General features: G+C 38.7%; 1 protein-coding gene across 1 annotated transcript in view; it reads right to left on the bottom strand.

Moving 5' to 3' along the window:
• Nucleotides 1-26,487, bottom strand: part of RSF1 (remodeling and spacing factor 1) — a 60,612-nt gene that overhangs the window by 14,002 nt on the left and 20,123 nt on the right. Inside the window, exons 2-9 of the mRNA XM_041461944.1 lie at nt 21,636-21,727; nt 17,265-17,357; nt 16,427-16,632; nt 14,323-14,480; nt 8,885-10,605; nt 6,214-6,411; nt 4,918-5,022; nt 3,489-3,568 (exon numbers count right to left, since the gene is read on the bottom strand). Coding sequence (XP_041317878.1) covers nt 3,489-3,568; nt 4,918-5,022; nt 6,214-6,411; nt 8,885-10,605; nt 14,323-14,480; nt 16,427-16,632; nt 17,265-17,357; nt 21,636-21,727 — 2,653 coding nt within the window. The remainder of the gene's footprint in view (nt 1-3,488; nt 3,569-4,917; nt 5,023-6,213; nt 6,412-8,884; nt 10,606-14,322; nt 14,481-16,426; nt 16,633-17,264; nt 17,358-21,635; nt 21,728-26,487) is intronic.

Raw genomic sequence — 26,487 nt, 5'->3', positions numbered from 1 at the left:
GAGGAAGAACAGCCAGGTACTTATGCAGACTAGGGTGGGTAACCAAATTCCCATCACCACAGGTCCCTACTAGCCCTTTTCCAAGAAAACAAGGGGTAATTTAAAGAAATTAAGAGCACGCTGAAAGTTGGTGGCATTTACTGGTGTCTGAAAACAGTGTGGATTTTTGAACTGAAGTGTCTCAATCAACCAGAATCAGACTACTGAAGTTACAGGGAGTGCTTGTATGAACCTGTCACACCACACTCGAGTTGCAACAGGACACATCACGCACATAACTGCAACAATGCCCATGACATATTGATTTCAGCTATGTTTACTTCATTGTGTTATGTTTTGCAAATAGAAGCATCTATGTGTAAAAATTTTGTTTCCAAAAATTTCATTAAGTTCTAAAGAATCTAAGTAAATTTTGAAAGTCCTCTGAGTAGCCTTCCACATTTTCTAGCATAATACTCTTAAATAAAATGAACAAGCATCGTTCCTAAAGTAATACTTACAAAGAGTAAAAATGGATTTTAGGTTGTGTTACAGCTAAAAAGACCAAGCACTTCAACAACCTGGTATCATTATGCCTACTGAAATAACTGGCTGTCTATACAAGGAATTAGTTTTGTATCCTAATGTAAATATTCCTAGATGACAGATGAAAAGAAATCCTCATCCAACTGGGCACCATTAGATTGGTTGGATGAGGAAGAAGGATGCTGTGCAAATTCACTATGCCCTTGAAAATTAATTAAAATAACATTTTAAGGCAAGGAGTACAATTACAGAAATGAGAAAGGAACTAGAAGTGCAAACATTTTAGTATTCAGCAAGTTTCTTTGATGGTTTACTCAATTTCTCATTTCTTGTAATGCAAAACATCAAGAGACAGGAGATGAGAAAAATTAATCTGTTTTTAATCATGATCAGCAAAGTCTTCCAGTTCTGCTGTTCTTCTCCCTGGCTTGAGTATACACTGCTTGAGAACTCAGCAAATGGAACAACGCAATCCTGTTGCGGTCAAGGTCTTGAAATGAAATACAGAACTATATTGAATGAATGCCTTATTCCTTGTGTGGCAGACAGGAGATCAAGACTTTAGCCAGGAGTTTAAACATTTGAACCAAGACGTCTCCGAGGGCAGCAGTAGATAAGCACTGGATGATTATAACATCTTCCTAGACAAATTCAAGGTAACATTTTACCTTAATTACGTGGCTGCAAAAGCTGCTACAGAGAAGTCATGAAAGTGTGTATGAAAGCAACTGGTATGACTTGGTTTGGCCTGAGAGAATTAGACAAGTAGTTCCTAGAGGGATTTTCCATCAAGAAGTCTCAGAGTATCTAACATGGATTAAAAGGGAGACCTTAGATGGCTTTAATGTCCACTCCCTCCAACTGGTGGTAGGACATGATTATAGAAGTTAGTCTGTACATGAGAAACCTGAAATTCAGCCAGGTTGTTGTGGTAGCACCTTGAATTCACAAACAGAAAAAGGGGGGAAAAAAGGTATAATTTCATCCATGTATTTGTAAGTCAACGGGAAACCTGAAGGCTTCATTTAAAAAATCAGCGACATAACAGTTTGGGGATGTGCAAGCACACAGCTGAGCAGTTGAATCAGCCCCAGTCAGATTCCTGAGAGCTGGAAAGAGCACAACATCACTGCTTCAAAAAGCATGGTAGCAACACTGATTCAAAGAACCTATTAGGTAGACATAGATGTAATGACAGACTTGGATTTCTTCTCTTTCCCAAAAAGACAGACACCCACCACACACTGAGTTTTCAGCAACACTGCATTCAAGTATGTCTGTGCCCCAAGCAACCAACCTGCCTTAACTTATACACTGAGCTGTAATAACAACTCTCATTTCCTCTGGCATTATGGTTCTTCAGCCTTTTTACCTTATTATTTGCAACAATACAGCATTAAGTTGGAAGACTTCAATATTCAACTATTGCATTGTGAAGTCTATTATAACTCAATTTTATGGCATACATTATAAAGCATTAGGTTCATTTGGTATGAGGATCAAATTGTAAAACAGTTATTAAACAGCTGTTTCAGACACTGAAAACTGCTATGACATCAACTGTATGCTCTCCTGTTGCTCTCAGAACATTGTGTTTTTATGCAACACTGGTGATTTCAAGAAAGCAAGACAGACTGGCAAAAGCTAGCATTCCATGTAATGTTTGCCAGCAGATTATTTACCAAAGTACGTCCAAAAATGCTGTTCACTAATGAAGAGCACTCCCACCATAAAGCAAAGCAGCAGAGTTCCTGTGTGTCCCATACTCCTGCGCAGATGGAGGCTGTGTATTTGCTGAGCTCACTCATAAAAACAGCTGATAGTTTCATTCCCAAAGCTACAAATTCAGCACAATTGGCAATGGATAATTTAACCACCATATGATCTAGATACACTCTGAGCAGAAGCAGTAACATCAGGAACAGTTGGTACTTGATCTGTCACTATCATTTTTGCAACAGCAATAACAAACAGATTTGAAGAAAGCTGAAAGCAGACACAGACTGTGCTCCCATCTTCGCAGCACTAACTCACTACATCTCATGTAATATTACAGTCCCTGTCACAAATATAAGCCTGCACAATTACTTTTTTTAAAAGGGCCTCACCTTCTGGTGAAATTTGCCTTTTAAGATAAAATTCATGGAAAGTTTTGTTTAATAATGCATACAGACATTACTAAATTCTGCAAAGTACTCAATATATGTCATAAAAGATATAAATTATGCAGAATGTGTTTCATGTCCCTCATTTCCAGGTCTGAAAACTGCCAATAGAATGCTCCAATTGTTAAGGCTGTTGCTCCTAAATGCAGTAAATATGTCTGAATTTAGCCTTTGGTAAAGGCAGGGTGGACAGCTGGTCAGAGCAGGGTGATCATAATGCCAAGATTGTGGGTTCAATCCCTGCACGGGCAATTCCCTGAAGAGCTGAAGTTGATGATCCTTGTGGGCCTCATCCAACTCAGAATATTCTGTGACTGTGAAACTTCACTGACCCACTGCCCTACAGCAGTTGCTGCATAATCTTGTACATTAGGCAGAGTTTAACAGGATCTAAAGTAACAACTTTCAAATCCCACAATAATCTGGATGACTTTTGGAGCAAAGTCAAGACTTAAACTTGCTTACAGCAGGAATTCTCCACGTGACTGACAGTCAGCTGAGCCAGTGCTGGAAAGCCTTTAACTATTGGTACAAGAAAGTCAAATCTGTGTTCAGGCACTTTAACCAAATTTTAGTACAAATGTATTTGCTTATCTTTTCCCGTTATTGTACTTTTCCTCCCTTGTTGCAAGCTGTCCCAGCACTGAGCCAGCAATAATTGGTGGGAAGTCAAAATTGGCGTTACCAGTTCCCAGTCTCATCACTGCTTTTCTCCCCAGTCCCCAGTTATTTTAATGCTTGTTCAATTATTACCACCCCCAGCACAGCACTGCTGAGAGTGCATCCAAACAACGGTACCTGCGTTCTGCACGCTCCTTCTTTTTTAAGACAACATCCAGATCTTGTAATTGTTCCTCTAATTTCTCACAGAGTAGTTTCTAAAGGAAGGAAACAGAGTATTAGTTTATTTCATAACCAGCAATTTTCACATTGAAGTAACATTCAGACTCTTCATTCACTCAGACTGTATCAGAAGAAGCCTTGCTACTGGAGGTTCCTCTTCAATGAACAAGACTTTACAATAAAGCCTGTCTTTCTAAAACATGAGCTCCACCATCAAGTCAAGGTTGGATGAGACTTTGGGCAACCTGGTCTAGTGGAAGGTGTCCCTGCTCATGGCAAAGGAGGTTGGAACTAGATGAGTTCAGTGGGAAATGCAGCAAAAAGCAGAAATACACCTTAGGATCATTTTCTTACCAAATACTCAAGAAGCTGTATGCAAAAATTACTTTTAATGGAAAAATTGTGCCTTAGTCCATGTTAATGCCCTCATTATACTACTTCTAAAGATGCTCTTCCCCTTTTACAAACTGTCATTTTTCATATCGAAGAGTACTTTAATAGCAACAGAACAAGGATAAGCTATAACTAGAAGTGTAAAGAAAACTTTCATACATATTCAAAATCATCACTGCTTAAAAACACTGCTCAGAAGACAACTAAAAACCAGCACCAAACAGTCATCTCACATCATGCCCAATGTCAACTAGTTTACTGTCAGGCAACAGCCCTTTTGGCACAGAATTTCTCTAAAACCAAGGAAGGGGGTTGGGATCAGGCAGATTATTCTGAAAATGTGTACAAATGGTTTCCCATTTATTTAACAAGAGCAGCATCACACACTTTCTGCTTGTCCTCCCAAGCACCAACCCTGCTTCTAGCCTTGGAATAAGGGTTCACACTTGTCTATTACTTGAATAGAACAACCCTGGCTTTCCCATCAGAGACAAGCTATGCTCTGAGATTCATCAGTAACAGCAGCTTTTTCTAACCAGCTTCTGAGAAAATGTCTCTGAAGAAGGAATAACACTTCAGAAACAGCTGCTTGCTCTGGCCACTGATCCATCCCTTGTTGCCTACTGTTCCTGCCTCCTGGACAATAACTTAAATGTTTCTTTTGGGAAAATTTTAGGACATTATATCTTTAATACTGTGCTAGTCTTGTGATTTAATCAGAGATGGGAGACAATCAGTGTGACTGGAGATTCCCATCTAAAAATCAGCAACATGCAGTCACTCATCACTAGCAGAACTAAGAAAGAGAAGACCGCATCACAAATTCAGTTTTACTAATGGACAGGAGGGAAGATCAGCAGTCCCACCATTCATCCCAGTCCATTTGTTAACAGACAAAAAAGATTACAGAAAGGACTTGTTAAAGTCCCAGTCAATCTCCACAACCACAAGGAAAGCTGCAAGGAAGAGTGAAGTCACACAGGAGCCATACATGCTGGCAAGGCGGGCAGAACCACTCTCCATCAGGGATGATCATCAGCGGAGGGCGAAGGCAGGCTGTGTGGTAGCCGCTGTCACAAGAGTCACACAACAAAATCTGTGCAAACAAAACATGTTGTGAGTATCTTTTGACATTCACATGTAACAAGCTCCACAACTATTTCCCCAGCCAACACAGAAGTGTTTGGACTGTGCCAAAACAAAAAAAAAGCCCTGTACCACTTATCCTGTAGCACACGTCCAGGGCCAAGGGTGGTTTTCATGGGGAAGTTTATTTATCACGGTTTTCTGTGCTAACACCACATTTCCTCTTACTGTATCTTCCCAGTACTTAGTACTACTGGACTATGCAGACTATGTGCCCTTAGTGTAGAATCTGGTAACACTTTCCAGATCCTAGATACGTGGAAAACTCCTTCTGAGTAAGACATGATATTACCTGTTTTCCCTGTGCTCTCTGCTCCCTATGTAGGAAACCTGGCCTTTTTCCTCAGTCAGGATAATTTTATGACTTGGGCAGCAGGGACAAAGCCTTGCAGGCTTGCAGGGCATCCACAACTAGGCAACTACTAAAAGTTCATACTTAGTTGAGTAAAATTTGAGATACTCCTTTCCATAAAACTTGAGAACAAAGCTGGCATAAGCTGTGTTTATATCTACTGAAATATTTATCTCTAACATCCTAAAGGGCAAACTTTCTCTCAGCTATGCCAGGATATCTGTCAAACACCTAAGAGTGTGCTTATTTTCTGGATTCAGGACTGCACATGATGATTTCCCAGATAAACAGAGGAATTCATGATGGTATCTACCACAAATAAGTGAGAACCACAAGAAATAGCAAAATCTTGTGCTCTGTCTGGGATTTCACTGTACTCAGTTCTCAGGGTAAGATGCAGCTACATCCAGTGAAGATGACTATGCAGCTATGTGGTCACTGATGCCTTGGAGAGTAGACATCACACTGCTGGAGTTCTTTTTAATGCTGCTTCCTCTGTATTCATTGCAACTGTAGGCACAACCTCAAAGCCTCACCCAGACTGATTCTCAATTGGCTAAGGTGCATTACACCCTGTAAAAGATGCTATTTTTGCTTTGGCAAACAGGAAAAATAACTTCCTTCCCATCTTATTCAAGGTAACTCATTTACTCCTCAGTTTACCACCTAAAAACTAGGAGATAGTCTTCCACATATGGCCACCCTGAAGATAATGTGCCTTCAGACACCATCGAAGCCAATCCACCAAATCTGACACAACAATCCACAGAAGCTTCCCCCATATCCTACCAGCTCAGGATGATTGGGAAGGCCACACTTCTTGCAGGGCTCATCGTCATCAGCAGGTGGAGCTTCTTCTTCCTCCTCTTCCTCCTCTTCTTCCTCCTCCGCAGAGTTTTTTTCACTCTCAGAGTCCTCAGTCTCTTCATTACTTGAGTATTTCCACCTGCCACGTGTCCGTGTACCCGTCCACCGAACTTTGCTTCTCTATGAGACACCATTTCAAAGAAAAAACACAAAGGAAGCCCACAGAGTTTCTTCCCAGATCTTAAAAAAATATTTGCCTCCAGAGTAAAGTGATTCATTTCACTCAGAACAGCTGCAGTAAATTTACAGCAGAGCATTTCAATGAATATGTTGTCTTTCCAAGATCCTTAAAATGCAATGAGATAAAGGGAAAAAAATTGCATCTACTTGCAGAAAGAAATATTCAGGCAAGATTTAAAAGTAGGAAGACAAATTTTTCCACTCAGACAATTTTTTTTTCTATTTTGACAAGGCCAAATTCATAGTGCACATGGTAAATTCCACACTTAAACTTTCTGACTTTTTCATAATAACTTGCTTCAACCCAAAGAGAATATTTTTTTTCCTCCCACCTGCCTCCCAAAGAGTTTATGCATTTTATTTTACTTTGGAAAATGTGTTTGTTTCTGAAATAAGACCACTGCACCTTTTAAGTGCATAACTTCTATCTAGGTCTTCTTTCACGTTTATATTTTTCATTATTTTCCTTAAGCGAAACATGATTCAGCTGGTGCTTCATTTTTGCTAATCAAAGCAGCACTTACCCCTTTCTACCATATACCGTATTATGAATGAAAATATCTTGGATATATAGATTACCATATTTTGAATCAAATACAAGTTTCAATTAAAATTCAGTAGACCTTTCTGAATTACTTAAACTATTTTGTGCAACTAAGATATTTTAGATTTAAAGCAACATGTCAAACAGAAAAAACTTTTATTCCCATTGACTGACTAGTTTCTCACACCTGTTGTTTTTTCACAACTTATTACCCCCTTCCCACTAAAAACAGAAAATAATTTTTCCAGCTTTTTTAACTCAAAATATTTTTTTGATTTTGACTAAATTATTCACAGACCTGAATAAGCTAAATAATGCACAAAATATTCTATTTTTCCAGCCGGATGAATAAAAAAGGATAGAATATGAAAATGCACAAATTATTCTATTTCTCCTGCAGGATGGACTCGTATCAAAGCAGCATTTGTCATATTGGTAAAATTTTGTTTCAGGTTCTTAATATCAGTTTCTACTTGTTTATAGAGATTTTGCTGTTCCTTTAGCTTTAGCAGCAAAGGTACTTCAAATCCATTACAGAGACTCAATTTAGGCTACAGACTCATCATACAGCATCACAATTTCAAATTGGGTTTTTTATAAGATCCATTTTTAAAAAGAAAAGGAACCCCAAGATATAAAGTAAGCTATTAAAGATCCTGGTATTCTTCATCCTGTTTAAATGACAGAAGTTTAACAGCCTCAAACTTCTTCCTCTATCATAATTATTTTAGAAAAGGAAATATCTTTAGATCTCTTGCTCTTTCACAAATAGAAACCAAGTTAAAACAGTTAAAACACCTGTAGCAACAGTACTTCAAAATTCTAATAACTTTCAGGATTTACAGTCACTCTTACTTTCACATGTTTTCTTTTTTAATTAAAATCTTCAAATGAAAAATTTGTCTTTCATTTCCCCATGCATATGACAGCATTTTTCAGTATAGATGTTACCATTCACTGAAAAATCAAGCGTTTGTTCATTTTATAAAGGTTATCCTACATACCAGTATGTGAAAGAAACTTTCTTTCACATTCTAAATGAGTGAATGCTTTGGGAAAACTACATCAGTCAAAAATATATTGCAGTGGAAAATTAATAGGATTTTACAAGTTGATTTTAAAAAGTGCACTTAAAAATATAAACTCATCATTCATCTTTTGTTTTGTGCTGCATATCCAGAGAAAACAGAAGATAAATTAATAAAGGGTTATTTATAAATGCACAGTCTCAGAAGCACACCATACAAATGTATGTTTAATTTTCTGTGAAGTATTTACATCATGTACTTTTACAGATCTCTTCTGCACAAACAGAAGTTAATATGAAACAAAATCCTGTACCCACATTAAAATGTGCATCACATATGTGAGAAAAGCTAAATATATAATGATTTCACCACAACAATACCTTTAGCTTTACTTAGAAACAGAAGTCATAATATTTTTATTCTTCCCCATTTTTTGTTTCCTTTTTATCTTATGATCATTCTGACTAACCAGACACCAACAAGTATCCATCTAGTAAATCCAGAGGGGTTACAAGTCTCTATTCAGCCACACAGCCAGACAGACTCACACCTGATCGTGCCATTTTTTAGAAGAATTCACTCAGGGTGATTTGTCCTACTTAGGTTGGTTTAAGTGACAGATTTTATAAACTGTCAAAGTTTATAAAAAGTCAACAGATATTAGCACTCTCTTAGGGGGTGTTTTTAAATTGGTTGAGCTCACTAACTGGATTGCAAAGCTAGTTTCTTGCAAAAGCTGACCAAAGGAACATAATCCTCAGTATTCCTATGTAAGAGTATATTCTCCTTATAGATAAGACTGGGGATTTTCTTTAGTCCCAAGTAATAAAACTATATTTACCTTGTTAACTTTAGAATTTGTCTCCTTCTCTTGTTTTTTTGCATCTTCTTTTCGTTCTGGTTTTTGTGCTGCTGCAGGTTTCTCCTCTTCCTCTTCAGGTCGTTTCTTCTCAGGCTTCTGATCCCGAGTCTCCACAACTTTTGGCGTAGGCTTGGATATTCTTGGTGACCGCCTTAAAGTGCGGCCAATGCTGACCTCTTCTGGCGGTGTTTCTGTCTTTCTCTTCCGACTAGAGATCCTGATTGTTAATTTAATTCCTTCTTTTTGTCTTTCAGAAGTTATTTCTTTATTTTCTGTTGCACAGGTTTCTTCTTCAGAAACTAGCTTATATTTAAATTTGCTTTTAGGTACTGGAGATTCCTTTTTACTCTCTGAGGAGTCCTCTAGATTAGATACATGGGCATCATCTAATCTATCTTGCTCTGTTTTGGCAGCTTCTGGCTCTTCCTCTTGTTTTTCTGGGCTGGATTTTTCTTCTACTTTGCTCTCCTCAGGTAGAGCCATTTTACTATCGGAGTCCTCCTTTTCCAGAACAGGTTTCTCTACTGTAACAGGTGAAGTGGATGCAGGAGGTATCTCAGCAGCTTTTGGAGAGTCGTTTTTCTCCTCAGGGTCATCTTTACTTTTCGAAGTCTCTTCATCAGCCAGTGCAAGTTTAGGCAGTTCTGCAGGAGCAGATGCATTTGGGGACATCCCTAGCTTCTCTGAACATTCTTTGGATGGTGGCATGCTGTCGTTTTTGACATCAGTGGCTTGTTTCTCTTCAGTTGTTTTGGCACAGTCTTCAGAGTTTGAAGCCTCTTCTGCTACAGTCTCAGTAGTTGTGCTGTCAAGGGACTCTTTTTCCACAGGACTAGATTCCTCCTTTGAAGGCACTTTCTGATTAGAAACTTCAGAGACCACAGCCCCGACCTCTTTCAGCACAGTTACTGCATTCTTCTCAATCTCACATGTTTTTATAACAGAATTTAGGGAGTCTGATACTTTTTCCCCGCTTTTTCCATTTTTCTCTTTTAATGAGGTGCTGTCTTCCATAGCACTAGCAGAGTGCTCTGACTTACTGTTTTGTATGACACTTGGGGTTATTTTTTCACAGCTAACCTCTCCATTTACTAGCACTTTCCCATCAGGACATAGAGCAGTAATGGTAGGGACTCTCTTAAAAGCTTCTTCTTCTGGTTTCCCTTCTTCCTTCAAGACATCCTTCGTTGGAGTAACACATTTACACAGGGGCCCCTTTATTGGACTGTCATAGTCATCTGTCAGTTTGATCTCTCGCTTTTTAAGTGGTATTTTTGCCTGTTGGTCATTTTTAAGTTTTTCACTTTCTTCCACAGATTTTTCCACAATTTCTTGTGGAGTTTTGACATTAACACAAAATTCTAACCTCTCTGGCTCATGAACTGCTATTTTGTCCATACAGCTTTTCACTTCTTTTAGGTCTTTGGGTTCTGTTTTGTTTTCCTTCACCTCTACTTTAACAGGCTTGACATTTTCCTTAAAGGAGTCACTTTCTTCCTTGACAGTTTGCTTTTCTTCACTGTGTTCTGAAGGTTTTTCTAATTTCACTATTACTGGCAGTTTTATAATTTCTTTTTCTTCCACCTTCTCAATTTTAAGTGCATTTTCGTCTTCTTTGACCACAGGAGGAGGAAGGCTTTCCGATTCCACTGACTGTTCCTCTACCTCCTCTTTTTCTTCTTTGATTTTCAATTGATTTTCTGTTGACAGAGAAAAACAGCTAAGAAACAACAAAGGGACCTACAGGATTACAGAGAACTTCATCAAAACAGAGGCATACCTAAAAAACCCAACAGCCCAAGTCTCACACAAAGGACTCTTTTCCCACTGAATTAGCAATCTGGCTTGTCTAACACTGTCAATAAACAAGTGGGCTGACAATTTTTAGCTATAGAACCACTGTTCAGTCTAGTTATATATCAAGATAAACCTAAATTTCAGAAGCCAGCAGCAGAACTCTAGATTTATCCTTCTTTCAATACACATCTCAGTCCCTTCTTCAGTATTACCACAATACTTCCAGAAGATACATAAAACCTAGGCAGAGGCATGAAATCTCACTTGAGTCTCTGGGTTATTTCAGAAAACAGAACATAGTGTAAGATTCCACGGCCTTCAAGAGAAATTCCTTAGAGAAATGAGTCTCCTCTTTGTACATGTTTTTATTTCAAGATACACATAACTATTGTATTTCAACAGTTCAGGGAAAAGCCATTCAGCATTATGGCTTACAGCAAAATTCATCCAGGTTCTCCAGGCAATGACTACATCTCCTACATGCAGACAATATTCTACACTCACTTCATCTGCAGTTTTAAAATAAGCAGTGAATAGTAGCATATCCCAGGAAACCTGGAGAGCTTAAAGAATCAGGTTATTCCACTTTGCTAACTCAGATTTAGATCATTAGGGCTTGAAGTACAGTTCCAGCATTTAGAATAAACCATATAGCTATTTTGTCACTATGCACTTCAGCTTGTTATTTATTTTAACACAGCCTCTTGATACTTCAGGTTTTTGTATTTTGCCAACCACTCTGTGTCAGCCAGAAACAGAAGTAATTAGAAGAAGCAAAACAATAGCACTGTATATACCAGAACAACAGCTCCTGCCACCCGGAAGATGCTTTTGCAGGCGTGCCACAACTGCAAACAAAAAGATGAATTTTTTTTCCTTCTACCTCACTCCTCTCCAACTGAGCTAATGCAGTTTTGTTTTTTTTTTGTTTTTTTTTTGCATGATGAGAGCTCTAGAATGTGGTTAAAAAATATACAAAGGAAAGGACGTGACAGCTAACAATTACATCAAAGAAATTAAGCATTTTAGAAAAGAACAGTGAGGAGGAATTCACAGATCTTCTATTTTCAAATACAAGGCATGTATCCAGATAAATCTGACTATCAGTAAAGATGCATCTCTAAGGCTCCAGAAGTGGTAAGGTGCTTTAGAGGCACACATTTTGAAGGCTCAAGGCTGGTTTTTCCCCCTTCATAGAAGTGATGCCCATTCAGAGCCCCTATAACTGCCTCTGCAAAGTTATCTGTCTGTAACAGTGAGAATGAGGTATTTTCTCTGTGTCCAAATTCTTCCACTTTCCCTTTATTTCTGTCTGTCTAAACTTTGCTCAGCCATTTATTCCCATCACCTACAGCTTTCTCCTAAACTTCATTAAGGATCACCACAATTCCAAAACCTCTCCATACGAAAAATCAGCAAATGTTCTATAGTTTAACTCCCTGAACTAATCACAAAACCTTTCACATATACATGAAAAGACTCAGTCAACACATGAGCTCTCCTAACACTACTAGAGTCAATCAGTCAGGCCTGTAAACATGGAAGCAATGGGTTATATTACCATGTATTTGCATGTACTAATTTAATGATACATGGAAGACAGCCAAAGCCAACAAGGGCCAGGTCTTCCAGCACGTTTTACTTACATCCTAGTAGGGCCTTCAGTGCAATCCCTGGACTACAAGGAGGAGATACTACTTTCAGTTTCTCAACTGAAAGGCTCTAAGGAATGTCCTGTGAATACATTGACAGCACTCAAATCACCGCAAATGTAAATAATTTCATTATTCATTACATACATGGGACACGGACCTGTAGTAATGAGGCCATGAAGATGCTCTTAGGGCTAGAGCACCTCTGCTATGGAGACAGGCTGAGAGACAGCCTGGAGAAGGATCTGGAAAGACCTTATAATATCTTCCAGCACTTAAAGGGTCTTACAACACTTTTGACAAGGGCATGGAGTGACAGGATAAGGGGAAGGGCTTTAAACTAAGAGAAGGGAGATTCAGATTAGATAATTTGGAAAAAAATCTTTACTGTGAGGGTGGCGAAGCACAGGTTGCCCAGCAAAGTTGTGGCTGCTCCATCCCTGGAAGTGCTGAAGGTCAGACTGAATGGGGGCTGCACAAACCGATCCAGTAGGAGATGTCTCTGCTCATCACAGGGAGGTTGGACTAAAAGATGGTCTTTAAAGATGCCTTCCAACCCAAACTACTCTATGATTCTGAAACTAGTGCCTAGAGGTGATTTTACACCAATGCCTAATGCAAGTACTGAACCAGGTGAATGTGCCACAGGATTTGGGGAATTATCTACCGTAGGAACATTTAAAATGTTTTCAAATGGCTGCTCCTGAATTCAACGTAAAGCAAAATAGTATCTGAAGAAGAGGTCTCAATCGGACGATTTAAGTTGGCTTGACTGAGACAAAAGCAAAATCAGTACATGGAATTAATTCTGCAGTGTTGGTAACTATGCAGGTTGTGTTGGCACTTACATGCAGAGTAAGATACTGGAAATGCCTTAGACTGAAAGATAATTCTGCTGGGTTTTGTCACAATTTACTATCATTTCTACAATCATCTCTTAGTACTTCGACAACAACTCCAATTTTACCTAAATATTTCTTCTGTTCTACACTGCTTGTTGCAAAAAAGAATAGAATAGTAATTCCTTCTCTCTCATACTCAAAACCTAGACAAGCCTTGGCTAATTCCACATATCCAAGTAACTTCCACACATTTGCAGAAACACCTACTAACACACTGGAATACTTCCGCTTCTGATTGTAAAAATATTTTCCTGTATTTTAACAAAATAATAAACCCAGGTAGTAAAACTGGGGTAAAATTACTTGGGATAACAAGCTTCTAGTTTTTCATGATCTGAAAGAAGACCAGATTATTATAAAGTCAAATACTTCAGGCTGACTGATACTTAGCAAAACCAATGCACAAACCAACAAGTCAGGCAAGTTACTAAATACGTGCAATGGCATGATAATAAGGAAGGTAAAAGGTTCTTGGCTTTGATCTTGGAGATCTTTTCCAACCTAAATAATTCTGTGATTTTAATAACAACAATATAATGGAGGCAGATAAGGACAGCCTCACTTCAACAATGTTTTAGCATTTTAAATTGTTTTCACTTAAGCTCATGTCTTCTTAAAATACTGTGTCAAACTGTGAAACATTTGAGGAGATAACCTATATTTTTCTGATTCTAACTCAAAAGCAAGAATAAACACCACACCCAATACAGTCTTGATTTCAATCACAGCATTGCACAAGCAGATTTCTTTTCTTTTTCAAATTTTAATGTTGCTAAAACAGGAGAAGTTTGGCAGTGGTTCAATGCTCCACAAAAACATACAATAATGAGCATTTACAATATTATACAAAATGTACAGGAAAAAAAAAGTTACTGAGAAAACATTTTTTACACAGCTGTCTTCCTATAAATAAGTGTTTGAGATTAGATATGCATTGAAAAACCTACAAATATATTCAGAATTTCAAAGTATTCAATATTTACTGGATTTGCTTTTTTAGTGAGGCTGAAAATTCTAACATTGCCACAGCAAAACACTTAAACTTTGAGAAAAGAAGGCAGAAAACCTTGTGTAGCTGCTTCTTCACCCTTTTTGGTGTCTTCATCTTCTATGCTTGGACTTTCACGTGATGAATTCTCCTGCTGAGAATTGTTGTTTTTCAACAGAGCAGGATCAATCTGCGCTTTCAAGAGCTCAAGGGTCTCGGCAAGCTCATTGCGGTTTCTAGAAGAGAAAAATACATTGTCTGATAAGCCACTTACTTACCCCAAAGGGATTCATAAAGAGTAAACAAACATTATCTGCTTAAATTAATTACCCTGAAAACCTTATAGAGTTATATAGTGAAAACACAAGCAAACTGAAATGCTTGTCCCACCAGTGGCTGCACCTTTGAGTCAGAAACATTTCAATTTATCCATACCAAATTAAAAATATTGCTTTTGGAAGGACCTTATCTATTTATCTATCTCAACTCAACTCCTGTTGGGTCTGGATCCAAGCTGCTACTATTATTCTGTTATTTATTACCCTCTCGTTAACCATCACTGATTATTCTTTGCTATTTTTTTTTCTCTCAGCAGTGAATAAACTACAGCTCTCAGCTCATGCACCAAAGAAGCAACCATATCATTTGAGTGAAATCTGCAAAAGCAGACAGCAAATTTTTTGCAAATGCTTATCCTTAGCACATGCAACAAACAATACCAAGTTGTCGAGAAAACTCCATCAACTCAAGTTATGACAGCAAAATCATTGGTGCACATGTGTCTGAGAGTGAGTCTCAGTGCACTGTAACTCCTTATTTAAACTGCACATCCAACTATTAAAAAAACCCACCTTAATTTATAAAGAATTTGAGCCATGACTGAACAGTCATTGCTTTCTTAATGAACTAGAATAATAAGGCTCTCACATCTGTTTTCCAAAGTCAATGTTCAGCAATTTGTTTTTCCCAGGTTTACAGAAAGAAAGGAAGCCTGCAACAATCACAATATATGGAGTCTCACGAGTTTTAAAACCATTTCAAATTTCTTAATGCATTACTGTGGCTTTCGGCTGTGAGTGTGGAGTGTTAGAACCTTCCCAGCAGAACCCTGGTTTGTTCTTCCCTTAGCAATGAATTTTGGAGTCTATAATGAATGGAAGAGATGGATGGTGCATGGATCAGCTCTTAATCTGTTTGTCTGAACATATTTACTTTATTCCTCCACAACAGCTGTACACACGTAACTCGTAGTGATGCTTATCATTTTATGGCCTGTTGATACTGGATTAAACACTTCTGTATGACTCCTCTCAGTTACTGAAGTCATGGCAGTGTAAAAAACCTGCAGATAGCTTGTGTTGGAAGGGACCTTCAAAGACCAATCCCTTCCAACTTCCCAGCCATGGGCACAGACATCTACAACACCAAGTTGCTCAAAGCCTTATCAAATGTGACCTTGAAGACTTCCTGCAATGGGACAGCCACAGCTTCTCTGAGCAACCTGTGCTGCTGCATCACCACTCTCACATAACTCTTCTGTAATAAAAGTCTTCTGCTCTCTGTCAGTTTGAAGCCATTCCCTCTTGTCCTGTCACTACACGCCTCTCTAATAAATTCCTCTCCCCTGTTCCTGAGCCCCTTTAGATACTAGAAAGGGCTCTGAGTTCTTCCTAGATTCTTTTCTTCTCCTGGCTGGACAATCACAAGTCTCTCAGTGTGTCTTCACAGGAGAGGCACTCCAGCCCTCTGAGCATCTCCTTGGCCTCCTCTGGCTTCCTTCCAACAGGAGTAATTGCAATATAATTTCCCCAAGAACAAATCTGTCCACTTGGAGCTTTCCTAACAAAGCTCAAGTTAAGGAAGCAAGAATATTCTATTTTCTAAGGCATTTAGCTGGCCAGTAAGGAATATGGAGCCATCACCCTTAAGACAGTCTTCTCTGGCTACCCTGTCTATATATTCATTGCAGCTTGAACTAGCAGGAAAAAAATTATGTGATGGTTGCTACCAACAAATCTCCGAGTTATTTCTGTACATGATTTTTCACTAGAACATAGATGTCAATGCAGAAAATCCCACTGTCATGAATCCTACTGTGTGAGAAACGAAGACTTATTTAAATACATTTCTGAGCCCAAGTCACAAACAGCTAAAAACCGCACAAAATAAAAAAAAAGAATACCTAACAATGCACTTCCATGTGGATCCATCCTGGTCATCCTGTTCTTCTATGTACATCCTGACATTATGCTCCTGATCCAGCTGATACCAGTACATGAGGCCGTCCTTGTCCCGACCAATGGGCTGCAGACGCATGGCATCAGCATCCTCCTCGTTAATGATATTCTTAAACTTTAGATTGTCATCAAACTGACATTCGCAGAGATACTGAAAAAGTAAAAAGACTGGTAAGATATCAAAAATATAAACAGAAATAAAAAAATCAGCTCATTTCATTTCAGTGTGATTTGAAACTTGGTTTTAGGCCTCTCTCTGTTGGATCTGTGTGTCAGCTGCAGCTACAAGTTTTTTCCAGACCATGTTGTTTTTAAATGAGAGACAAGGGTTGGTTTTGGTTTTTTTTTAACTTGGCTAGCTTAGAAAGCTTATTCTCAAATTTCATTACATAGCACAAATTATCTCATTCTACAATAGAACCCATACATAACTTGGAACCAACCCAGACAATTTTGTCAAGACCACAAAAAGATGAAGTCCCATTTTGCCTTCGGAATTCAGCAAGGTAACAAACACATTTCAAAGTGTGTATTACACAGGCAAAGAGCTCTTGACAAAGCAGTAAGCATGAGACTATTTTCACACAAAGTGTGAAAAATATGCAAACAAAGTGTTACATGCAGTTTAGGTCCATCCCACTACAATGAATAATATTATGTCTGTTCCAAGATCAGCTCTATATTTAATATATATAGAGCTGATGGTTCAGTCAAGCAAAGTTTGCAAGAACTTAAAGTGAGTGAGGAAGCAGTAATTTAGAACCTTAGCTGATGAATGCGTACCTTCAGAATCCCCAGTTTGCATTCAACACTCATTTCTAGGTATCCCTTTTTTTCCATCTCCCAAGCCCAAGTGCTGTTGAATTCTTGACATATCTGTTACAAACAAAATAAGCATATTTCTAAGGTTAAGAGAAAAAAGCAACTTTAAACTTTTTTATTAATAGTACCTTATTACAGTAATTAATTACACACGATCTCTTTGGGATTGCAGTCAGAAAGTATTACAAAAAAACCAAAAAGTAAAACTGAGGCACATTAGCAAGCACTGTTGAATTTTTATGGAAGAGGAAATCATCAAGTTCCCGATCACCAGCACATTCTCTAAACATCCTAAATTAGGTAGCATGATTCTGGAATGGGAAGGTATTATTGTCTTTGCTGTGCACGTATCTCACATTTTTCTATTTCTGTCTATTTAGAATATAAATTCTCTCAAGCAGACATGACTTCCTATTCTATCTCCTTGCAGCACTTAGCAGACAAGTTGCCAGGGTCTCTTGGGGCCCTCTAAGTCCTACAACTGTACTGCAGATAACAAACGCAACTGCTACTCATTCCACACTGTGAAATTATTACTCTTTACAAAATATCTTGAGCTTCAAGCTGCTTGACAAATATTTTAAACTATTTTAAATATAGCCAATTTCAATTTATTTAAAGGGAATAAATTCAACCACACCAATACAGGGGGAAAAATCCTACCACCAGAAAAAGCAGCAGTAGAGGAGAAATAGACTGAATCAGCATGAACTCGAATAATAAAGGTGAAGAAGAAATTCCCTCTCCTCCTAAACAACTCATACGTGCTTAAGTCAACTGTCATGAAGAGACAAGCTGCTCATCATCTGAGGACACATGGTGGGATCTCCAGTCAGTGAGGCTATTCCAGTGGAAATATCCATGAGGAGGCAAAAGCTGATCACAGCTACACCTCCAGCTGGAACTATTTTGCAGTGCCACTGCTGAATCACAACTGTTAAATCAGTGCATGAGGTGCTGCTGCCCTTCAGTCTATAAGGCTGCACTCAATCAGAACAGTGCAGTCTCCCAGTCAACAAATTATTATTAAACAAAAAATACAGTTACCAAGCTACTTAGAAACCTGCCAATCACATCTGAATGCAGCTTTCTCTGAAAACAGCAGCAAAAACAATCCTAAATTTCATCCACCAGAAGTACAGATTAACTGATTCAAAATGTAAAACTCCACCTGGGCTCCAACCAAGCAAAGGGGCTGCTACCCTTCCCCTGTTCCCACAGCCACACTACCAACCCTCCACTAGCCCTAGTACTGACACAATTTCTCAGGTGGCACAATGGTAAGCCTGCAGTTAGGTCAGCTCAGCCACACCATAAAGCATACTTTGACTTTAAGCTGTGACCTACAGAAACCAGTGAAGGGCACTCTGGTCACAAGGGATCCTGCTGAAGAGCAGTTTTTCCTGATCTGAGGTTAAAGAATATTACACAGGGACTTCTCTGATGCCAAGCCAAAGCTCACAGCAGGAGACAATCGCTGCCCTCTCACAAAATGAAGCTATTCTACTTTCTCTCTCCTTTTCAACCATGTAATATGAAGAACACTGGAAAACTGTGTATCAAAACCCTTGCTAAGGCATATGCCAGTCGCTGTTCATTACTTAGTCATTAAGTGTGAGAGCAATAACGAGAAGCTTCATGTGTTACGAAGTGTGTGACTGTCAAAGCAAAAGCTTCGAGACATCAGAGCCGATGAAGCATCTGTTCAAACTGAAATGACTACATTTCAACAATTAAAAACCAGATAATTGTGCTTTCTCCTGACAAGGGCTGTCACAACCCTGAACTACACATCTCATTGATCCAGGCTCTGCTGAAATCTCAGTCTCTGCCTTCGCAGAGAGGATGCTTCACACTCACAGATCACAAAGCTGCTGCTTGCAGAAACTCCTGGCTCTTGCATGCTAAGAGTGGTCAGCACCTTCCCACCCGGCAAGAAATGCTGAAACATCTCTCTTAAATAATTCCAAAGCAGTTATGATGGCATCCAACAATATTACCATGCCAAATGTTCACTTTAAAAGAGGAAAACGGGAACATGAAAGAAGAGTCTCCTTGACAGAGGAGTCTCCTTAGGTGAGATTACGAACACCTGAATTCTAACAATCAGAAACGTATTCAGAATGTGCTGATTTTGGGTTGAAGGTTTCATATGGAGCAATGCAGAGAAATCTTCTCTGTATAGAAATGTAAGTTATGTTTGACAATAGTTTCTCAAGATCAGCTAAGCTGGACACTCCCTCTTGGTTGTTGGAAGGCTTAGGACCTGGCATTTCTTTACCTCAGCCACACATGACCACAAGACATTCCCTGTGCAGAGGATGAAAGTCAGACCCACAGAGACCTACAGCCATTTTCTTCCATAAAAAACTATTGCACATGCCGGTGGATCCAACCTGGGTGGTTCACCTCCAGAAGAGGGAAGGGAAAGAACTCTCAACTACCATGTTCACTTCCTATCCCAAAATATATCCAGCTGTCAAAATACTAGCCACAGCTCAGAAACAATTTTTATGATATTCTTTATATGCACAACAGTCAAGTGAGGCACATTTTATAATTAGTCGGTATATAAACAAAATATAATAATACATACATGCATAAATATTAAGAGCATGTAAGTCTGAATGTCCTCCACTACAGTTTCTGTCTAAATAAGAACATCTAGAATATATCAAACCCTGTTTTATCAAAGCAACACATCAGTAGTTTCTAACAAAGGAAAAACAGGTCAACTTTGCCTCTTAGAATGTCACCAGTAATATGTGGAACAATATTACAGGCATCAAGGAAAAATGCTCTCAGAGGTTCCACACCTTTTCATTTTTTCCTGGCTTTTTTGCCTTTTTTGCCAACACTCTTTCTTGCCTTTCTAAATTAATCATACCCCTTTGAATTGGGGACAATATTAGCATACCTTTCTAATTAGTTATATTCAAATTCCTTTGTTCTTCAAGGTTCCTTTGAACCACTGGCCAGAATAAGCTTCAAGTTACCTCTGGAGACTGTTAAATGAAGTAGAATTTATTAACACTTACTTGGTCTTAACAGGGGTGTGAGGGAGGGTTTCCTTACTGCTTCCTTCAAGAAGAATTTCCAAACTGCTTTGAAGAAGATTTTCCAAACTACTCCCTCACACTTGTTTTATCACCCTGCTTTCTTGCTTACCACACAACTGGTAAGTGGCTCCAGTGGGGTACATAAGTTCATGAGCCAGAGTTGGGTTTTCTCAGTTTGCTACAATGGTTTTTGGGTTTATTAAGGAATTTAACACAATTCAGTAACCACAGTACTTGGTAATACACAAACTACACACATATTACATAAATTATTACATTACTATTTTTAAAAATTATCATCAATGCTTTACAGTTGGTTAATGGGTCAGAATTAACAAATAAATTAACCTTTAGCAGGTTATTCCTCAAGACATTCCCAGCCCTAAAAACATCACCATCTTAAAGGGTACACAAACCTCAAGACGAATTCATACCTCTGTAGAGCTTATAGACAGCATTTAAGGGGGAGACCTGTAGCTGGATTTGCCAAGTGCCATTATTTGTATGGTTACTATTACTATGATGCTGTATTTCTAAGCAAGATGTGATCATGGCTGTACAGACAATAATAAGATTACAACTCTGTGGATTAAAAGACACATGGAACATAACCAGAGGGGAAATGGTAACCTATTAATTTTGACTATCCATGTATTTTTATTTTTTGAAGCAGTGTAAATTATTTAAACTGGAAACTATTTGTACGTAAAATGTCAACAAAGACACAGCCGCAATTAAAATACCAAGATAGAATTATGTAAAACAATGGGATGCTCTATTTTTACTGATGCATAATTACATTTTCATCTTAGCTGTGCCATTCTGAGCAGATATAAATCACTAAAATACTTTATTTTATTATTAACACATGCTACAAGACCTCTGTATGGTTCCTGTGTGAATATCAGCCAAATCACAGTAATTAAATAATATTCAGACAAGTGATATACAATGAAGTGCTACTGTATAAATCTCTGCTCAATTTAACCCATTAGCAGGCTACTAAATCTTCTTTATTTAGGATCTTAATAGTCAAGAAAGTATTTTCCTGCCAATTATGAGGGTGGACACTTTCTCACATGCAGAAGATGGTGCCTATTTTCAGAGACCTTTTTCCCAGAAGCCCGCAGACTGCAAGTTAAGCTGGGATCTGATGTATGCGTGTTGATGCTGGCACAGCCCAAGGCTCCTGCAGCCCATACTAGGGCTTGCTCACACTGTTCATCACAACCATATTGCAGCACTGCAGAATAATACAACATGCACATTGTACCTTGATCAAGTATTTTTCCCATCTGTCTGCTGTGACAGACTTCCCAATCTTTCTCATCAGTTTCAAGTGAAGCTCCACCAATTCTTTTGGGACTGTAGTATTGAGAGAGAGAAAAATAAAAAAAAAGAAGTTGTTAAGTCTGGTGCAAATAGTCTTCAATGCTAAACACTGATAACACTGAAATACTGTGACAAATTAAGACATTTTAATAAAACAGAAACTTCAAGGCTGCTGAAGAGCTGCCCTGCAACTGAGAGATAAAGGAAAGTTAATTTAATCATGAATCTTTTTGTTTAGATTTACATTCAGGATAATCATCACCCTTCAATTCCAGGATACAGAGCTCAGTGATAAACCTGTGGAAATTCTGGCAGTGTTAGAACCACAACTGTACAGGAACTACTCCAGTCAAACACCTGCAAAAACAATACTGCAAGCAGCACACCTGCAGCTGCCTCCAGAAACCCCAAAGCCATATTCTGCACCATGCCTGGAATATCACTGGATCCAAACTCTTTTTCGCCAGGTGCACGGTATGGAAGAAATGTTCCTGAAACTCTGTTCTCACAGATGTATCTTTGCTACACACTTACACTCTCTTGTACTAGAAGGACAGAGGTACTTAAGATATGGGGGCTTGAGAAATGGTTGCCAGAAATGCTGCTGAGTAGAGCTGCACCAGTTTTGTCACAAAATCAAGGTTTTCCAAGAAAATTTATGTATCTCTTAGCGTACACGCCTCAGAAACAGCTTCAACAGCTTGTCTCAGCTCACGTCTGTGATTTATAAATCAATTTGGCACCACCAAGTGGCAAATTTGCAGAACATTGATTTTATAAGTTAATGAGTAGCATAGCTTCTAAGAAATATGTAATTGATAATTATTAATGAAATTCTACATGCCCAGTAACATCAGCTTTCTTATCTGTAATTTGCTGATAAAAACTTCAAAAATTAACTTTTCAAGTATTTTTATTTCCCTATTCTTTGTATACAATTTTATATTCTAAAAGCATTTTCAGTACTTCATGCACACATACACTGAAAGCTTTAAACTCAGTAATTTTTATTCTCATAATTTATGATTATGACTTCTCTGCTGGTCCAGTAGCATTACTTGACACAGGATAAACAGCTGGGACACCAAATGTGTTTGTTTTAAACTAGATACCACTGGGAGGCTTGCTCTTTTACTCATTTATATATTACCTGTGTGAATCTTTTCAATACCTAACTTGAATTCACCCAACTTTTCCTTGTCTTTCAATCAAACGCCTCAACTTTCAGGTGAACATACTGACTTGCCAAAAATCAGTTTGATAAAAATGCTTGTATTGCTTCAGAAATAAAGAAATTTCATACACAAACTCCTTGAAAAAATAAAAATAAAAAGTACCAGCCTGGTATCCTCAAAGAGATCTCTTTTCAGTCTAGATAATTCATAAGCAACAAGTCCTGGCTTATTCTTTTTCATTCCATTTGCAATAATACTTCCATTACATATTGAATATACCTTTCCTTGCTTTTCCTGAAAACTGATGCTTTTCATGATTTTGAACTAACACCTATTTTAAAAGGAACGAGATCAAAGGTCTTAACCCCAATAAGTGCCAAGCAGCTGGCACTAACAAAATTAATCACAAAGCACTTTATACACATGAGCAATTCTATCTATACTAAATCATACAATTAAATCTCTGCTTGTGTTTGTGTGACATGGAACTGAGCCAGAGTATTCAAAATCTTGCTGAATGACAGCTTTTGTTCAGCATCCTTTTTTGTTTGTTTTTAATCAGACCTTTTTAGGGGTATGTAGTGATAGGAATCCTAGTTTAAAGAAGCACAGGTGATTTGTTTCAAATAATCAAATTCCCAGTCACCACAAAAATCTCTGCTAGAGCTTTAGTGTGAGAAAAAAATGCAGAACATGAAAAATTTTTAAAATTGGAGAATATGCATGCTCTTGGATCAGCACTACTGTGAGTTGTGTTAGTATCTACAGAAACATCACTTGTCTCAGTTTCAGCATTTCAGCTCATTTCTAGGATCTTCATGGTGCATTGATGTGATTACAAATTCCACTGAACACTTTATATCCATTCTCTATTTACTACCCTTTCAAGATGCTTTTCATGTATTATGCAATATTACTGACTGGATTTCTAGGATGGCTTTTCACCTCTTCCCTTCGCTGAGAGGAATCCTACAGTTACACACCTGGTGTAATGAAGGAGGCAGGAGGCTTGGAGAAGAAAACTGATGTCTAGTTTGCTCTCTAGGGAGTGTGTGCGGTGCAGCCTGACCAGCCACATGCCCCAATAACCACAGGAGCAGAAGCCTACAGGACTGAGAATCAAACTGTATTAAATCCAAAGTAATCCAAAGTAATCCTGTAAACAACACAGGATGTGCACCTGACTTGTCCAAAAACACCAGCTAAGGAGATGGCCTTGGAAGGCTAAAGAGTGGTGGCAAATCTCTCCCAAAGCACTTAGCTGGCAGGGAGTAAAATTGCACCAGTAAACACAACTAAAACTTCAGTCCTCTCAGAAATGCATTGAACATGCATAACTATAAATTAACTTACTTTTGTTCAGAGCACAGAGAGAATTCCTGACTGAATTGAGACATCAGTAAGGATCACTTTTACAACACTGTTCTATCCTACATGTCAGAGAAAGAACATAACACCAAAGAGAATGAGCGTAAATATAATTATTTTGGCTTGTGTTGCCAGCTGGTTTCAGCAAATAACAATAGTAGACTACTATCTCCTTTGCAAAATTTCATCTCCATTCATGTGGGACCTGCATCCCTCATTTCAGGAACTTGAATAACAATGTTCCACATTTGTAAAAATTTCACATAAGGGAAGGAACAACACACAGCATCCTTCTTGTATAATTGCCATTGTGTGTAAGGTTCTGGTCAAAAAAGCGTGATGGAACATATTAAAAAAAACCTCAAAATATGAATTATATTCTCAAACTTTTATGAAACTTTGATCTCCTGGAAAGTAATACAGGAGTTCTCTAAAACCTTCTCAGAATATGCTTAAGCAGTAGAGAAAACACCAGGACTGTGCACAGGGCTAACAGCAGTTCTTCTTTTACAAAAGTGCTGTACAAATATTTCAAAGAATTGGCTATAATTAAAGCATGGTGCATTCTGCTAGATATTCAAAAATACATACTTTTCATAGGAAGAAGTCATAAGCCAGGAAGAACGAGTCACCATAAACAATTATAAGGCTTCTGGTGGAGTTCAGCCCATTTGTTAAACCCTACACTTCCCTGGAGGGGAGGCTGTCATCTGTGCCTCACACAAGTGTCCCTTGAACACTATTCCGTCTGCCCCAGCATTTCAGGGAGCATCCTATACACCAGTCACACGTCTAATAAATTCGGGAACATCAGAATAATTGAAATGGAAGAGAAAACATACAAACATGTGAAAACCCCCTCAGCAGGCTAGAAAAGCTGTAACTTTCAAACACCTACACTACCACAGATTAAAGACAACCTCTCATGTAACCATAACCTCATTTCACCCCTACTTATTTTTTCTGCCAAAACAAAAAGGCTTACAACTCACCTAAAAAACCCTGAAACAGCCGATGAAAACAGAAAATATTACAAAGTCCTGAGTCCAGAAGGAGGATGGGGGAATATGTTATTTTGAAAATTATTATAAACAAAAAACACCTTGGCAAAAAAGCAGATCTGGAGTGCAGGACACAGAGAGGAGGACTAGAACCATGATGTACACAGAGCACCTGGTACTGATGTGGATTGATGACAAAGCCTGTGCCTACTGTCCTCCTTCTGGGACCCAGGAAGAGAACACTGAACTCTTAGTGCTGGGGGGACCTGGGGTGAAGGGACAAAAAAATAAAACTCTGGGATGCAAAGCCCCCTGGTAGTTTTCATGCTCCACGAACAGAAACAGGTCCTCCCAGTTACACTAGTAAACCATTTTCCATGCTAACTTGTTTTGGCAAGTGGAGGAAATAAAATGACTCATAAGACATACATGGCAAATATTTCCATTAACCATACGTTCTTTTTCATCCTTCTGCCTTGACCAAAATTACCTCTGCACGCTATGACTGCACTGTCAAATAACACCACCCTGAGCAAGAGGACAGCTGAGATTGATGAGATCATTAATGATCTCCCACCTCCTTTCTGCTAAGGGAAGGTAGCTCCCAGCAACCTGCATGCAGCTGATGTGGATTAGCTACTGGCACCCCGCACGGAGTTTAATGGCACATAGGACACTGTTTCCATCCTGTTCAAATTGCTCTGCTGTGAGTGCTGGAGGGAGCTGTCCTGGAGGCACAGACAAAGGCAAGAGCATCTCCTTAGACATCAGTAAAGAGCCAGTATGTGGCCACTGTGGAACAGGCTGCACAGAGAAGCAGTGGATGCCCCACCCCTGCAAGTGTTCAAGGCCAGGCTGGATGGGGCTTGGAGGAGTGTGGTCTAGTGGAAGGTGTCCTGGCCCAAAGCAGGGTGGTTGGAATGATCTTTAGGGTCCCTTCCAACCCAAACCATTCTATGATAATTTACCACTTAGCCCATCACACGAACCATGCAGTTAATTCCCTTTACAGACAGGTCCTTAGGCATAAATTTGCTTAAAACCAGTCAGCTGCATCCCTTACGAAAGGCACAAGAGTCCCCAACAGGCATGTGACCACATTTCCAGCATCTTTAATATTCTCCTTAATTTCTGTGTGAAATCTGAAGTTCCACGAGCAGTCTGAGACAGCAAACATCTTGTCTTCTACATTAGTTTCAAACAAGGAGAAGTCCCTCATCTGTTTCAATAAAGAACTAGCAAACACTGA

Source organism: Pyrgilauda ruficollis, unplaced genomic scaffold (genome assembly GCF_017590135.1).
Source record: "Pyrgilauda ruficollis isolate IOZ18807 unplaced genomic scaffold, ASM1759013v1 scaffold158, whole genome shotgun sequence".
Classification (NCBI taxonomy): domain Eukaryota; kingdom Metazoa; phylum Chordata; class Aves; order Passeriformes; family Passeridae; genus Pyrgilauda; species Pyrgilauda ruficollis.
The sequence above is the reverse complement of the archived record's forward strand: the minus strand, read 5'-3'. Positions and strand labels throughout refer to the sequence as shown.